This window comes from Lepisma saccharinum, chromosome 28, assembly GCF_977018435.1.
Source record: "Lepisma saccharinum chromosome 28, izLepSacc3.1, whole genome shotgun sequence".
NCBI lineage: Eukaryota > Metazoa > Arthropoda > Insecta > Zygentoma > Lepismatidae > Lepisma > Lepisma saccharinum.
The window spans coordinates 5845493-5862987 of record NC_139256.1 but is presented as its reverse complement, the minus strand read 5'-3'; the positions used below and the strand labels follow the sequence as shown (position 1 = coordinate 5862987).

The window sequence follows — 17495 nt, the reverse complement described above, 5'->3', positions numbered from 1 at the left end:
CGTGCAGAAGAATTGTTCAGTATTTATGGATAATATAGTCTGAAATAAAATTAAAATCTTCATCAGTTATTTTCACTAATCAAAATGCCCAGTGCAAGACTTGCAACTATATTAATCGCTTTTATGTCAATGTATTTGTCTCCTAGTGGAATTGAATTTGTAGTGAAAATATGTTTGCCCACCTAAGTGGACCTTATTTAACTCTGTCTCTCATCCTCCCCATTTTTAGCCCGAAATTCTGAATTCCAGTTGTTGAACAAGAAAAAGTAAGATATTTCATCATGGCATAGAAAATGGTATTAACATACGGGTATTGTTTATTTGATACCAATATCTACTATATTAAGTTAATGTCGCTTTTCTGAAACATGAAAAGCTACAATCTTTCTCCGCTCCTTACTGTTGTGATTTGAACAGTTTAGTTATGGCACACGGAGGCAGAAAGGAACTCAAAATAAAAACCCTTCAGCAGCTGCTTGCAATGGTTGAAATATTGAAAATTGCCTTTTACAATCTTTATAAGCTTCGTGATATTGAAATGTGCATACCCCCATCAACGGATGCTTGCGGCAAATCAAGAGTTACCGTTCGTAATCGAATTGGTAACGAGAGGTTGAGTGCTCTCTGTCCTTTGAGAAAGAACTTGCAAATTCTTTGAATTTAAACAGAGTGGTAGCTGCTAATAAAAACAGACATATCTTCTCGTAGTTTCTTGCTGTGGTTGTTTTCTTATTTAAACAAAAAAACACTCACACTCTTTACATAGAAAGTGTTACGTGAAGTATTTATATATCTATCTAGCGAGTTGATAATGAGTGTAGTTTTTATAGTGTATTTTGTTTATTGTTCATATGAATACTAAGTATGTGATATTATTCCTCTCGATAATGGCTTAGGAAAATAAAACAATGCAATTATTGCATTTTATTTGACACAAAATATTCATGCCTATGGAACAAAATGCAACATCACATCTCGGTGACTTATCTTTGAATTTGACTGTAAAGTATGTCACTCGTAAAATTATATTGTAGTAATGTATTACATAATTTCCATTTAGCCGATATTAGTTAGCCCCCCGAGAATTTGACTCTGAAATCTGTAGCCCCCCACTAGGGGGAATCACTTGTAACCACCTTTATTTACAGATGGTCCTGTACGGCATTTCTAAGTGAGCTAAAAAATTAAATGCCTCAATGGATGAGACTATAATTCAGAGTGGTGTACACATTAACAATCAAATTCAAGGTTGCGTAAGTTTTGAATCTATCTAAAAAGAGGGTAATTTATAATCTTTTTAATAAGGCAGAATGCCTTATGTACGAAATGTAGGGATGGGACCAATTAATCGGTACTCTATCGGTATCGGCCAATATAGGTATATCGGTGTATCAGTTTATCGGTAAAATTACCGATCCGATATATCGATAAATATCTGATAATTTAGTGCCAAATTCTGCCATTTTGTTGTAATTTTTATGGATAATCTCCATGCCCTTATTTCTGTCTAAATATGCAATTTCTTTTTCACTGCAGTCACCTTGAAACACACATTTATTACGGAGGTCAATGAACCTTTCAGGTTCCTCAAGGACCATTTCTAATTTTATATCGAATCGGTAGAATATTGGTTATCGGTATTGGTCAATTTTATATTGTTACTTTATTGGTATAGGCCAAAATTTCATATTGGGCCATCCCTAACGAAATGTAATGCATTAATCAAGAAGAACAACAATAGTAGCAATGTTACTTCTCTTTCATGTAGCACTCAGATGCCCTACTGGCTGGATAACCTACCTTGGTTAGATAATGGTAAAATCAGACTTACTTTGAAGCCAGAAAACTATTTAAAAAGGCACAGCATGAAACAAATTAAAAATCTAGCTCCAAACTGTGGCTTTCATTGGTTATCTGGCTACAACATTAAGTTAGATTTTGCCTAGAGATGAACTGATACTGATGGTTCAATATTGTAATCATTAAACGTAGTTCAGAATATTTATTAATTTTAATACATAAGCATTTCAATGGAACTATAGCGTTGTTTTAAAATATTCCGTTAGGGATGGGCCGATAGTGATAAAGTACCAATATAAAAATTACCAATACCGTTAACCGCATTCTATCCATCTGACATAAAATTCCAAATGGCCCTTGAAGAACCTGAATGGTTCATTGACCTCCTTGATAAATACATATTTAGACATTTACTTTTTAAAACGTATGGGATGGAGATTATCCATAAAAATTATACCAAAATGACAGAATTTTGCACTAAATTATAAGATATTTATAGATATATTAGATCGGTAAAATAATCGGTAAGTTTACTGATAAACTGACATAACTACATCGGCTGATACCGATAGTACCGATTAATCTACCCTATCCCTAATTCATGATTTCACATGAGATAATTTTAATGACGTAGTTAATTTTTCTCCACAGTCCTGTTGCAAAAATAATAAAAAAATATGCATCTTGCAGACTACATTGAAGACCCAAACTCTGGAGAAATATCAGCTGGCATCAGTGATTAGTTACAACCGATACTTTCCAATAACAATACCCCAGACATCGGCCAATGGCAATGCATCAGCAATTTATTGTAATTTATTTATCCAATTGTTTTAAGAACTTATGCCACGTGCTGGAACAATCCTGGGAAAAGTAAAATCAATTATTGAAAATTATTACACAGAACACTAACTAAGACTTACCCAGCTCATCACAGGACTTTGATAATGACAACACATCATCAACTTTTGCAATAAGATCTTTTGCAGTTCCAATATTTGCCTTCACACTCGCCTTTGTTTCATCATCCATTTCTGCTAACAATTGCAAACAAGACTTAAGTACAAATTCAATGAACTTTACTTCTTCTTCATAGATATTATCACTGTCCTTATCAAAAGGGTTCTGTATCTTTGCAACCTGCAGCTCTCTGAACATATCACTAACAGTAGAACACGTACTAAGTTTCTGCCATAAATACAGGAATAATTTATCTTGCGGTACACTGTTTGAAACGTACTTGAGTAAAATGGTGATAGAGAGGTGAGGATTTAACGAGCTGAGTGTTGTTTCAGACGATGCGAATTTTGCAGTGAATTCCGTTGCCACTTCACGAATTTCACAGTCTTCGTCTTGAAGAAGCATTAAGGCACAATCTAATATGCAAAGAAAAATGTCTGAAATCACAGTTTCAGTATTTTTTGCACAGCACTTGTTACGTATTTCCATAAGATCATGCAAGACAGGAATTAGCAGTATCAGAGAGAGTCCTGCCATTTGTCGGAGATCTTCAATACATCTTGGGCTACACTTTGATCGCACCATTGTAATTAGATTAATAAGGAACAGTAAAGCTTCTTCATTTTCAAGATTGTCATTGATACTACTCTTAATCAAACCTGAAAGAACGGCAAGGGAAATACCACAGCAACTGGACCCGTAATGAGCATCACTAACGAACTTTTCATACAAAATCTTTAGTTTTTCTAACTTGATGGCAGGAATCAATGAAACAGGCAGCATATGACAAAGGGTTAGCAGCATGTTTAGACACTGCTGCATCACATCAGGAGTTGACTTTGAAGAGAGGCAGAAATCTAGCAACGTCGACAGCAGGTTAGGGGCAGCAGATTCTGGAATTGACTGCTCTTCCAACTTCAGCCCCAGAGCAGATAGACCAGCACTGCATATTTCTGAAGAGCCTGATTCTAGGCACAGTTTCAAAATAGGGACGAAATCACCCAAAGTATACTTGTTGCAAACAATCGCGACGTTTGTTCTTGCCCACAACATAATTCCCAAATGCAACCCAATTGGCTCATGCTTCTTCACGGTGTAAATGATATTCGTGATGCTTTGAGGTTTGGTTTCCTGCAATTCATCGCAGAGACTCCTCAAGCAAAATGAATACTTGGATGACTCGCTAACGAACTTCAATTTCTTGAGCAAATATTTCACTTTCTGCTGAGTACTGGGATAATCGTCCATGCACTTTCCGTCCACTTGCAGTCTGTCTGAAAAAATCTTCAGCACAAGTAATGCTCCATGAATTTCATTGTGCATCTTGTATTGCCTTCCCTGAGGTAGGTGCAGGAAGAGATTTGAGCGATCGTCAATCAAGGTTCCAACAATCCCGACCATGGCTCGGTATATCTTTGAGTACGGTGTGAATCCACAGAAGCACTTCGCAGCCAATCTTCTGACCTTGTGAGAGGGAGAAGCGAGCAATCGGAGAAAGCAGGTCTGGAAAGAGAAAAGAGTTTCCACGAAACTTTCGTTTGTCCAATACTTCATTCCAGTTGACAGGTACGACAAAAGGACGAGAGCCGATACCAGTGTTGAATGATCCGTTGCCTCTTTACTAACAGCTTCCGTTAGAAGACGAAGTAAATAACTGTGTAGATCTGGGAAATGGGTAAATATTTCTTCCACAGTCACACTGCCACCGACCACTTCTTCAAACTGAGCTTTCTTCTTACCCAGTAACTTGGGAATTACAGCACCGAACAACTGCAAAGCAGCATTTCTGTAAAGATAAAATAGAAAATGAATTGCAAACTAAACACAAGTTTGCACAAGTGTTTACAGTGGAACCTTGATTTTACGTTCCTAGATCTTACATTTTTCAGCATTACACATTCAACCTTGATGGTCCCAATGTAGGAAAACGTTACAAAATTTTCCTCTATTATATATATTACTGCATTTTCTGTTCTTTCAGCTTGGTCACTCTATTACTTTATTAAAATACTTTTAACTTTGGATCATATGATGCAAGTTCTACTTTATAATCATATGTTTAAAAATTAGAGGCAGACCGATAAGAAAACTGACAGAGAAAGTACCGATATAAAATTTATCAATACTGATGACCAATATTTTGCCAATCTAAAAGAAAATTGAAGAGTGAGCAGCAGTATTGTAGAGTTGTAAAAGGTGTAGAAGCAAGGAGAGAGGCATGAGGCTTCATCGGTCATGTTCATGCAGTGGGAAACCTGTCTTCATCTGATTTGTGAGTAACAGCAGTGTGGCAATGAATTGCTTTGCTTTATTTTACTTCACTTTTCTGCAACTTTTGGCTAATCACAAAGATAAGGATATATATCCGATGGGTACAACAAACAATTTTTCTGTTTGTGTGATAATTGGGGGCTAGTGTAGGAAGACCAGATTTCAAATTTACCAAAACAATTTGTAATATTCTTCCACTTTTACTTGCTTTAACTTTTAAAAAATGCACAGAGTAACAGGTTCTCAAACAGTGGTCTGTTACAGTTCTTTTCTGCAAATTTCAATAATTTAGTGCCAATGTGATCAGATTTTTCGAATACTATTTTGTAAGATGGATTCCCTGCCTCTTTATTGATGCATAATACATTTTTTACTATTGAATGTATTCTCTGTATGCGGCTACACCATGATAGACTGTTCACCCCAGGACTGGAACTTCATGAATATAGAAACACATTGCAATTGTAAGCTCCTTTATAACAGTGGATAATCACTAGGGAAAGGATTTTAAGGTGCAAAAATTATGGTCGGAATAGGAAAAAAAAAAAAAAGTTTCTGAAAATGTTTTAAAAAAGGTGAAAAAAAAGGTGCTGATAAAATGCCTTTATTCGATGCTCTCTTTTTCTGCGCCTTCTGTATATAATGCGCGCGGACCGCAAAGAGAACTGTGGTTCTGCCAAACAGGTTTTGTTGAAATTTGTGTTTCCTCTTGCAAGTTTTGGTACATTATCTTGTTAACTATTGGGGCTGCAATGATTATATTATATCATTTAATAGCACTCGTTCTGCTCTACATGATTGATTTATTGATTTGGTGTTTTAAGTCCACTTTATGCACAATAAGGCTAATTGGGACTGGACCTACAGTTTAAAGTGCGTTCCGAACCACTATGTGCCTCCACCGGGAATCGAACCCAGGACCCCTTGATTACAAGGCGACGACACTACCACTGCGCCATCGGGGAGGCCCTCGTTCTGCTCTACAACATTAGACTATAGGGACTTATCTTTATTTATCATGGTGTAACACGATAAAAACCCATCTTCCTCAGCCATGAATCAGAGCAAACAAGAACTTACCAACACTACTAGCCGCAACGACATCTTCCAGCAGACATACAGAGTATCGTCAGCGGAACCTCAACTGCGTATGATGATTCTGAGATGAAATCGAAAGCTTGGACAAACTCTTAAAGTGTTTTGTATCATGCTGTTTGTGTGTGTTGTGTTGTTTTAAACAAGTGTGTACCGGCACGTGACGTAAGAAGTTATTTACTGACAAATTATTATTTTGCATTTATATTTTTACATGTCTACGCATTACAAAAGAGTGTACTTTCAAAGGTCCCATCCAGAAATAGTTTACACAGTAAGAAGATCCCATCCTCAATAGACTACAAAACATAATGAATATTATAAATACAAAGCACAACCAGTTTCCTACCTTATGGTCCAAACCTGGGATGAGAAACTCCTAAAACACAGTAGTGTTAAATCACTCATGTAAGGTGCCATTTCTTCACGCAATGCAGAATCCTGAGTTATAATTTTTAACAGATGAATAGCCTGTGCTTGAGGAAGATCTGCTGTCTGCGTCAGCTTCCACTCAGCAGGGATCTCCCTCTCAGCCAGTAGCAAAAGCCTCTTGATACAGCTGTGAAGAAGTACCTAAAATAAAACGATTAGTTATACGGGTTTTTATTATTTAGTTATTGCAATCACATAACTGTGCTAGCTCAAGGTATCATGTTTCATTTCAATCAGTAATCCCTTTAGTCATTTGTAATTTTTTTAAATTATTTTTTAACCACTTGCCTGACACATTATTTTCCCAAAAATGGTCCATATTTTACACATTTTTTTTTTATTGTGTGTTTGTAATGTACCAATATCGGCAATTAAGGAACAGTAACAAAATTCTATTTTTGGGGTCAAATAAGGTCACAAAACTATTTAAAAAACCTTTATAATTATTAACCCGAGTTAACTCGTACATATATGGAAAGTACTACAAATGTTTGAAAATAACATATAAACTGTCGAAAATAAAATGTCTTCACATTTTAATGCTGTCCAAGTTTGCAGACTATCACACATACTGTCAGTGTGATAAACCCGAAAGCATGGGCTAACACAGAGTGCAACATCGCAATGTGGGCAATAGTATCTTGACTCACGAAGAATCTTCTTTCCTCTCGCATCACTGGAAAGGCGACAACTACGTAGTGTCATGGGAATCTGGTAGATTGCAGCAGTACCTCGACAAGCTATCTACACCTTCCACCTAGTGGCCAAAAAGGGAATTAACACCAATTAAAGCTCAAACGAGACTGTCCGGGTAGGCAGAAAAGTGCACTGTAGTTGTACGATTTTAACGAGATAACTCGGGTAAATAATATGTAAAGCAAAAACAAATTCCGAGTTAACTTGGGTTAATCAGGCAAGTGGTTAAGAGTCATGAGGAACTTGTTAATTTGCATGGTGAAAAAATTGAAGTTGGAGTGTTACTCAAAAGAAAACAATGCCCAGCAAATTCACAAAGAAATGGTGATTGCTACCCATTGTATGACACTAATGTATGCTGGAAACAAAACATTCAAAGTGGTCAAATGTCCCTATTCAAAGAGCGAAGATCTGAGAGGCTTCCTCCAATCACAGTCAATATGAAAGCAGTGTTCAAACTGGATTCACTTATAATCAAAGATGGAGATGAAGCAACGAAAATACAATAAAAATGGACTACATTACAAAGAAACAGACAAAGATGTGAAAGAAATGTAACAATTTACATTTTAGAGGAAACCAACATAAAAATGCTTAAAATTCAAAACCTGGAAAAAATTTGATAACATTTTCCTCCATTGGGACTTATATGCATAATGCAGGAAAATGTAAAATCTGAGAATGTAAAATTGGGGACTCACTTTACTTCATAAAACTACTATTTCAGTTCCAGGCCTATATATAGCAGACTACAAGGAGGAGGGTCTCTTTATTTTTTAAGTTTCCTATGGTGTCCTCTTCTTCATTGTATAAGTAAAAGAACTAAATCTTAATAAAAAGCAATAAATAAATGACTATGAAAATGTAATGGGAGGTAACACATCTCTCAGTACGAATTTAGTAATTCTTTGTAAATCTACTGTTAGTTTTTTTTAAAATATACATGCATTTTCTTTACACACATGCACATATATTGTGCAGACTCTAAATTATGATTTGTTTTGGTCATTAGTATTACATGAACAATGTACAGATTTTAGAAGCTGATGTATATACAATGTGACTGCATTGTAAAAGTAAACAGTAAACAACATGAAATAAAATGTCAACGAACCTGCACAGCGTGTGGGCCACTTCCAACAAGCCTGTGAACAAGTATTGCCAGACCAGCAGATCTTCTGGTCACAGATGCTCCAACCAAGCTGTGTTCCAAAGCGTGCAAAAAGTCTTCCAGAAACACCCTTGGCAAGTTCCTCACGGTGTCCTTTTCATGCACGGAAACAGTTTTTGTGAAGAGAGAGAGAGCCACGCCTGCACATTCAATGGCTCCCTTGTGACGGCACTTCGTAAGCACTTCAAGTATTAATTTACCGCATCTCTTCAGCATATCCTCAGCCTCAACCATCTCATCATGTGGTCTACAAGTTGCACACAAATGAACAGCCAAAGACCCAGCAAGAGTACAACATTCCTGGAAAACAAAATAAAAAAATGCTACTTAAAAATAATTATAAGCTTCCTCAACTAATTATCATAAAGTAACAAATCTTGCAGATTGCCCAACAAAAAGGTGCTTGTATAACAATTGATAATTCACAGGGCCGCATGGGTTCTGTTGTTTTTATAATTTTGGGTGTTATACATGTATTTGAACTTGCTGATGCTGAAACTGGCATTGGTTTTCTCACATCACGCAAGAATTATTTACAATTCACGATTTATATATGTGGGTTATGGTATGCACGTTTCAGTGCAATTGAAGTGATTGTCGCTAGATGTCACTGGTACGTTTCCAAATTATTCAACATGTAATGAAGACGAATAAGCTTTATATACAGAGAAGTTTTGTTTTATTTAAATTAATTAATATGTTTCTTGCCTAAATGCTGAAAATAATACTATGTAAAACATTGATATATCATTTGAAATTAATTTTATATGTAATTGTCAAAAGTCCTAATTTGCTTCCAAGATACATTGATGTACATTAACATTTGGTTGTTCAGTGTGGTACATTACTGTCGTTTGGCCATGGCATCTCGTGGTTGTCTGAATAGCCCAGATGTGTTTTGCTACATCTGCGGTGAATTTGTTCCCCGGGTACAGAGACAGGAAATTACAGATTTTGTAAGAAGAGCATATTATGCATACTTTAAAATGAAACTAGGAGATCAAGATAAATCGTGGGCCCCTCACAAGGTATGTAGATCATGTGTGGAATCTTTACGAAACTGGAACACGGGAAAGCGGCCATCTATGCCACTTGCAATACCCATGGTGTGGAGGGAGCCTCAGGATCACAGCAATGATTGTTACTTCTGTTCCTGTGAAATTGTAGGTCGAAATATTAGGAACAAGAAGAGGATAGTGTATCCCAATATTCCCTCTGCAATGAGACCTGTGTTGCACGGTCCAGACTTGCCTGTACCGACACCTCCATCAAGTCTTGAATGTGTAAGTGATCCTGGTTCACTAAGTGATTCAGTGGAAGGAAGTGAAATGGAAGATGACATTTATGACCCCCCTCACGGATCTCGTGACCCTATACCGTTCACTCAAAGCGAACTCAATGATATAGTTAGAGACCTAAATTTATCTAAAGAATCAGCTGAGCTTCTTGGTTCCAGACTTAACGAAAAGAACTTGTTGGTTTGTGTAACAACAGTTTCCTGGTACAGACACCGAGAAAAAGAGTTTGTGCCTTATTTCTCGAAACAAGATTCTCTCGTGTTTTGTTGTGATGTGTCTGGTTTGCTGACTAAGTTAAATTTTCCTTGTCTTTCAACTCATTGGAGGCTATTCATTGACTCGAACAAAACAAGTTTAAAATTTGTTCTGTTACATAATGGAAATAAGTTCCCCTCAGTTCCTATTGCTCATTCTGTGTCACTAAAAGAAACCTACAGCAATATGCAACTTGTTCTTAATAAAATTAAATATGAGGACCATGGTTAGTTGGTGTGTGGTGATCTTGAAGTTTTGAGCATTTTACTTGGACTACAATGTGGATATACGAAAATGCCATGTTACATCTGTGAGTGGGATAGTAGGGCACGAAATTACCACTGGGAAAGAAAAGAATGGCCAATACGGAAAACGTTGAACCCGGGTTCAAAGAACATCGTACAACATCATTTAGTCAGTCCTGAGAAAGTTGTACTTCCCCCTCTTCATATCAAATTAGGGCTGATTAAACAATTTGTGAAGGCACTTAACAAGGAAGGACAATGTTTCCAGTTCATATGCAACAAATTTCCATCCCTGTCGTACGGCAAAGTGAAAGAAGGTGTTTTTGTTGGACCAGACATTAGGAAATTAATGAATGATAAAGACCTCGAGGAAACAATGACTGTAGCTGAAAGAGATGCTTGGATAGCATTTAAAAGTGTAGTGTTGAACTTCTTGCGGAACCACAAAAGTCCTCATTACAGAGAAGTTGTTGAGAATATGTTACTTAAATTTCAAGAGCTGGGTTGTAACATGAATCTCAAATTACATTTTTTGCATTCACACCTTGATAACTTTCCACAAAATCTCAGTGAATTAAGTGAGGAACAAGGAAATGGTTCCATCAGGACATGAGGGATATGGAGAAAAGGTATCAAGGACATTGGAGTGTTAGCATGATGGCTGACTACTGTTGGGCATTGTACAGAGAAACGACAGAAGAAAATCACAAGAAAGTTAGGAAAGCTTACAGAAGAAACGTGCTAAACAGAACTGAAAAATATATATTGTGTAATGTTTTTCTTGTGTGTATATTATATACTGCTTATGTTGTTTTCTATATTAATTGGGTCCTTTGCATCTGTGTATATTCACTTAAAATAAACATGTTGATGCATTTAGTGTGATAAGCTACTTATTCTGATTGAAGAAAATAAAAATTATAATAAAACAGTATGCAATATTGGACAAAGCCCAAATTTTGAAATTTGATTTGTAAGAAAACCTTGCGTGATAGAGAAAAACGAATTTCATATTCGTGATCAGCATGGCACAAATAATAAAGTTCACCTATTAAACAAAAAACAACATTAAATTGAATTTAATTTGCAGCCCTGTGTAATCTGTCCACTTGCAACAGTACTGTAGATACATAATATCACATTCATGGTCATCATGAGTGGTATGGGTGAATAGTACATGCAGGGGTACAAAAATACAGGGTGCCTGGTCACCATGGCACCTGAAAATATTCTAAAAAATATATATATTATTTTAATATTTTGAGTTTCCTTATGGAAATCAAAATAATAAAAATGATACTAAAAATTACTACCAATGATAAATTTCTGCAATGTTGATAGCCAAATTTTAAAATCTGCGGTGATATGTTACAGAAGGCCACTCTAGCGCAAGAATTAATTAGTTCTGATCCAATCCTGTATTAATTTAAGGGCTCGGGTGTAAAACATGGTAAGTGACATTTTGGTCATTTCTGAGTTCATTAAGAAAAAAGTTTATTAGGAGCTATAAAAAGTGCTCCCCTGTGCTTAGCACCACGCCATGAAGGCGTATAGGGGGTGTGGGGGTAACACCCCCCACTTTCTTGATCCGGTTGTGAGTGGGGGTGATGTGATCAGCATCACGCCCCTGACTGCCTTTACCCCCCAGGGTTTCCCCCAGGTACCCATGTTATTCGATGCTGGGTGGGCGCCGGGACCACTTCCAACGTTAGAAAAGTTCCCGGATTTGAACCGGCCGGGGATCGAACCCGGGACCTTTAGCATGGCAGTCAGACATGTTACCGACTGAGCCACCGCGGCCACTATTATTATTAGGAGCTATACTGTAGATAAATTGTTTTCGTGTTGTGTTTACCAATTTCACAAGGCTTCACTGAGTCCAATGCAAATTGTATGACATCGCAATTTCACTTAGAAAGGATGGCACATTTTACTTTGTAATTCAAAAATTACCAAAATGTCATAATGTTTTACACCCAAACCCTTCAATCAATAAATTGAATGTTTTAAGGTCTTAGTTGGATTCATTCCTCTCTTCCACTGTATTTGGGGAGGGGTTCTACTCCTGAGTATATGCTAATTATGGGATCAAAGGATTAATTCCCCATGGTTCAAATCCCACTTTAAACTGTAGGTTCAGTCCCCATTATCCTATCTTGAGTATAAAGTGGAATGATGATAAGAAAGTTAAAATGAAGAAAAAGAAATCATCCATAGCCTTCACTGGAAGTACCATCACAGCTTTCAAACTGAAGTGACTGAGTAGAATTTTAAAGTAAAATTGCAGGCTCAACCAAGACATGAAACCATGTGATAGGTTCGAGTGAGGGACATGGTAATGCAGGTTAACACTAGTTGAACAAGATAAAAAGCAGAAGGTGAACAAAGAACATATTTAATTGGAAACTGGATGTGTACGAAACGTACACATGCATTGTAGCACGATACAGAATGCTATACACAGAATATATCTGTTCATAGTTTCTCTTCTCGCTGTGAAAGCTAAACCTCGTAGCCGTACACTAATACCTGGACCATGTCCCTGATATAACGTGCCATTGTTCTATCACGCTGTTGCATTCGAACACTGATGACATTAGTGGTGCATAGACTCTCCCAATGTGAAGCCATATATTATTGTAGAATTTCTGTAGAATTTCTGTAGTCATAAAATTTCAGGTGAAAAATGCAGAGTCAATGTCATCAGTCTTTCAAAAGCAACAGAAACACTGACATGTAAAACAGAAGAAGAAAATTAGGCGAAACTGGGACTGGCTTGGAAGCTGTTGATAGAGCATTGGTACAGTATATCAAATACCCTTGTTCGAGTCCTGAACTAGATGGCATTTTTCGCTTAAAATTCAACATAGTGTATCTCCTGCGTGTGGCAAACCACAGAAAAATCTGTGAGAATGGCAGCCGTGGGATTTAAATCTACACCTTCAATTCAGGGAGATTTACATTTACTGGCTAGATACAATTTCTCTACAGCAGGAAGATTACAAACAGAATTCCTTCACCACTAAAAGGCCTTTTAAGTAACTTAAATAAATAATTGTGAAATCCCAAGAGAAATTAGTTCAGGCCTTGAGGTATCAATATTGTTACAATAAGTGAGTGAGTGAGTCCCCAAACAATGCATGTATTTAACACGAAAGATTTCATCAGTTACTTTTTCTTTTGAACGAGAGGACAGAAGAAAGTGAGAGATAGATTGCATCCTAAGCAGCAACACCTACCTTTAAATTTAACCAAATGCAGTTTAGAACAAGTTGATGTTCCGGAGTCAACTGTAGCGTGTCTTCATCCACGGATTCTCCCAGAGTACTGTTATGAATTATTCCTTCAATTGCTTGTCCCATCTCCGCAAACGATGGAGCAAATTCTATTAAAACAAGAGTTAACTAGTGTGAATGTGTACTACTACTACTCAGACATTGTAAGCATAGAAAATGAAAACTGACCCATCAATCAGAATAAAGAAAGGATAAATTAAAAAGTATCATTTGTAGTCAGGGGTAAAGTGCTGGTTTTAGGGGCTTATTTAAAAGACAAAAACACACTTACAACCTATCCTGAAAAGCAACCTTGCAACGTGTATCGCCTGTTGATTAGGACAGAGTAGTACTGGGAAGAATGGTTGGAAATTTTTTCACAGATACTAATTGAAACGATCTCATAGGGTCTACAAAAATGCCACGTGATGCTTTCATAGTCTAATTATTCTGAAAATTATGCAAACTTTAAATATTTCATTAATTTCTCACCAGTATTATGAAGAAGAAGAAAAAAAAAAAAAACAGCTACTGGTGAAGTTCTTGAATATTTCAAAGCAAAACTATGGCAAATTTATGCATAACATTGCAGTGGAATAGTTATGCATTAATATATTACTTTTAATTTACGAAAGCAAACATGTGCCATGAACACCAGCAAGGATGTGGTGGTTGATTTGATTGTCCTTTACGCACAGAAAGGCTAATTGGGACTGGACCTACAGATTAAAGTGAGTTCTGAACCACTATGTGCCTCAACTGGGTATTGAACCCGGGACCCCTTGACTACAAGGTAACGGCATTACCACTGCACCATCGGGGAGGCCCCAAAGGATGTGGTGGTAATGACAATATAGTATATTAGTAGCAATAATAAATATCAATACATATGGATAGCATGAGATTCCATAATGGTATACAAATGACACCTCTCAGATCATGGGATAATATTAAGATTTTCAGTCGAACAAAACTCAGAACTTAGTTTTGGAATATAGATTCAGACATCTATATCTTTATTTCCATTATGAAATTAATATACATATTTTTTTAATAAATCAAAATGTACATAAGGGCACAAGGGCAAAATTATATCAACAAAATACATCAATTCAAATCTCAACACAATTTGAGGTCAATTGGTTAATATAGCGCTCTATGAAGCCAGGGACTCTGGGTCTGAAATTCATGGTCACAATTAACCTATGAGGTAGAAAAGTGTATTTTAACTTGGGAAAATAAAGTTTTCTAGAACTAAAACCAAAGACTGTACAAGATAGAAAGTGATGGCTAGAGACCGGATCATAAAGGAAAGTCCTTTTTTATATTTCAACATGGATCGTGGAAGAAATAACAACAGTGTTGATCCACCAACAAGATTACATGGTTTTGACTTCTCTTTTTTTCAGCACACATTCCCTTTTTTTCCTTTCTCTTAAAACATTTTCCTTTCTGGTCCCTTCATTGACTAGTTTTTTTAGCCAATATTCCTTTTTTTTTAAAAAAAAAAAATCTTCCTTGGTCCCTTTATTGACAAGATATCAAATATTTTGTGAGACTGTTTTTCCCTGAAGAAAACATTCAACAATTGTCTATTTGGTGCAGCTTAGAGGAAAGAAAGAACAAGTGGCTTGTAAACAAACAAACGCATTGCAAGTTGAAAGTTGAAAGTATACTAATCTGCTGATTTAGACTTTTATTGTGAAGTTTCTTTTAGAATAGTTTTAATTTAACTGCATGACAGTAACAGTAGTATTGAGTGTCAGTGAAATGGCGCAGCCAGGTACAAGTGGCAGCAAGCTATGGAATGCGGTAAGCTGTTGCAAGGAAGATTTCATCGAAACGGATGGTAAGATTATTCGCTGTACTTTACCTTCAAATAAAAGGAAATGAAAAAGGACTATAGTTTATTTTTGCACTCCACTAAAAATATTACTTCAAATGAAAGCACAACAAGCACTTTCATTTAAAATAGTATTTTTAGTGGAGTGCAAAAAAACTATAGTCCTTTCGCACCCCCCTTTATTTTGCAATAATTTTGCCTTTTTTGTCCATTTTAGAAGAAAATATTTTCCTTTAAAAGCCAGTCCCTAGTGATGGCAATCTTTACATAACTTACCTTGCATATTGCTTGATTTGGAAGCCAAAACCTTCAGCATGTGGTGCACAATAATCTCCAGATGAGTAACTATTCTACGTACAATTTCCATTTCTAGCGCTCCATTTTCTGGGCTTCCACATTCAACACTAACTTGATACAAAGTATTCAAAAGCCCATGCACCGGAGTTTTTGCTGAAGCTTGCAGCAGATCAGTCTTCAATATGACAACATGGTTTTCGATTAGAGACAACAGCATGTTTGTAAAGTTGCTGGCTTGACCTAATTTACATGGTAAAGTGCCATTCTTATGCGACCATCTTGCTACTAAGGTTAGAAGCAATGCACCGCTTTGAGCTTCATAAAACAATTGACTGTTGCATAAGTTGACACTTCTGGCAAGTAACAGATCCATTCGGTCTCCCGTTGTGCAAAAGTGTTCTGCAAGAATTGTCGCTGTGATTCTCCGAACATCATCCGAAGGGTCCTGGATGCACTGCAACAACACTATCATGCTTCTTTCGGAGGTAAAGTTCCATCGTTTCTCCTGTCTTATGTAGCCTTCTATTTCCTCATTCTCTGAGCTATGATGTTCAAGTGACGAGTTCAGATACTTCAGAACAATTTTATACAGCTGTACTGACAGAATCCTTCTTTGATAGTTCGTACCAGGTTCAAAATTTCCTATCAAGAAGGCATGTAACCATTTCAGAAATTCAGATGCTTTCAACAATGCCACACTTTCGGTTGCATTCTCTTTCTGCTTAACTTTGCAGGTGCAAGATTCTCTAATGCGACTAATAAAATAAGAAAATAATGTAATTATACTCTGCCTTAGAGGCATGCTGTCAGAAGAAACATTTTGCGAGAGAAAAAGTTCGACCATCTTATACTCTTCGGCAGTAGGTGACACTGTAACTTTTGGTGTGAGGCACACGGCTCCAAAAGCCTGCATCTGTATCATATCGTTAAAATGGCACAATGCAGACTTTACTACGTTTGTGTCAAGATTGTCCCAACCGAGAAGGCCTTCCTTGCGACCTAACTTCAACAAAAACATGTGAGGAAGTACCACAGCATCTTCAGAAGACTCGAACAAACTCAGAAACTTCTTTAAAACAGGTGGCCAGGTTTTTATTGTGGGCGGTATCCAATAATTGAGCAGATTCTGTTTGGAAACACTGGAAAAATGAAAAGAAAAATATGCAATTATAATCTCACTTCATAAAAGAATAGACATTCAAAGCATAATATAAAAGGGCTGGAATATCAAAGAATAGTTTAATAATTATCATTGCTTGCTTCAATAAATAGACAAATTTGTATGGAAGTTCAGGCCAAATATTTTTACACACTTTAACAACAATTTGTTAACACTGAAATTCTATTAGAATAGGATTTGTACAAATCGATTGGAAATTTAAGGACATGAACCTCGACCACAATTTTTCTGTGATAATATTACAGAGGTTTACTACATGGTATTGCTGAAGCCACATATTTATGGTGAATAAAAGATCAAAATTTCAGTACAAAAACTGAACACATTTTGTTGGGATCAAAAACAGTATATAAAATGTCATTTCTGTGTTAAAATGGCAACTATAACCTTAAATTTCATTTAAAAAGTGCAACAAAATAAACATTTTCCTTCTAAGAGCTAATTTATGTAGTTATCAGTGTTAATTTTATTCCTGTCCTCTGTAAAGGAATCCATTTTTGCTTCAAATAATACATTTTCCATGAATTTCATAAATCACAGGATAATTTAGACTTCAGAAAATGTGCTGCTAAATAAAATCTAAATTTCGTGTTTAAGAGTTTATTTTGTATTTTGCAGTTCATTTCACATCATTCTTCGACAAAATATGGCAGGAAAATGCACCTCACACCTTTCAG

General features: G+C 36.3%; 1 protein-coding gene across 2 annotated transcripts in view; it reads right to left on the bottom strand.

The window, feature by feature from the left end:
• The window catches only part of LOC145981018 (tRNA (32-2'-O)-methyltransferase regulator THADA), a 34138-nt gene that overhangs the window by 3314 nt on the left and 13329 nt on the right, over positions 1-17495 (bottom strand). For both annotated transcript variants that reach the window (XM_083114113.1, XM_083114114.1), the window contains exons 7-11: positions 15618-16777; positions 13463-13608; positions 8369-8725; positions 6476-6699; positions 2724-4546 (exon numbers count right to left, since the gene is read on the bottom strand). In XM_083114113.1, coding sequence (XP_082970239.1) covers positions 2724-4546; positions 6476-6699; positions 8369-8725; positions 13463-13608; positions 15618-16777 — 3710 coding nt within the window. The remainder of the gene's footprint in view (positions 1-2723; positions 4547-6475; positions 6700-8368; positions 8726-13462; positions 13609-15617; positions 16778-17495) is intronic.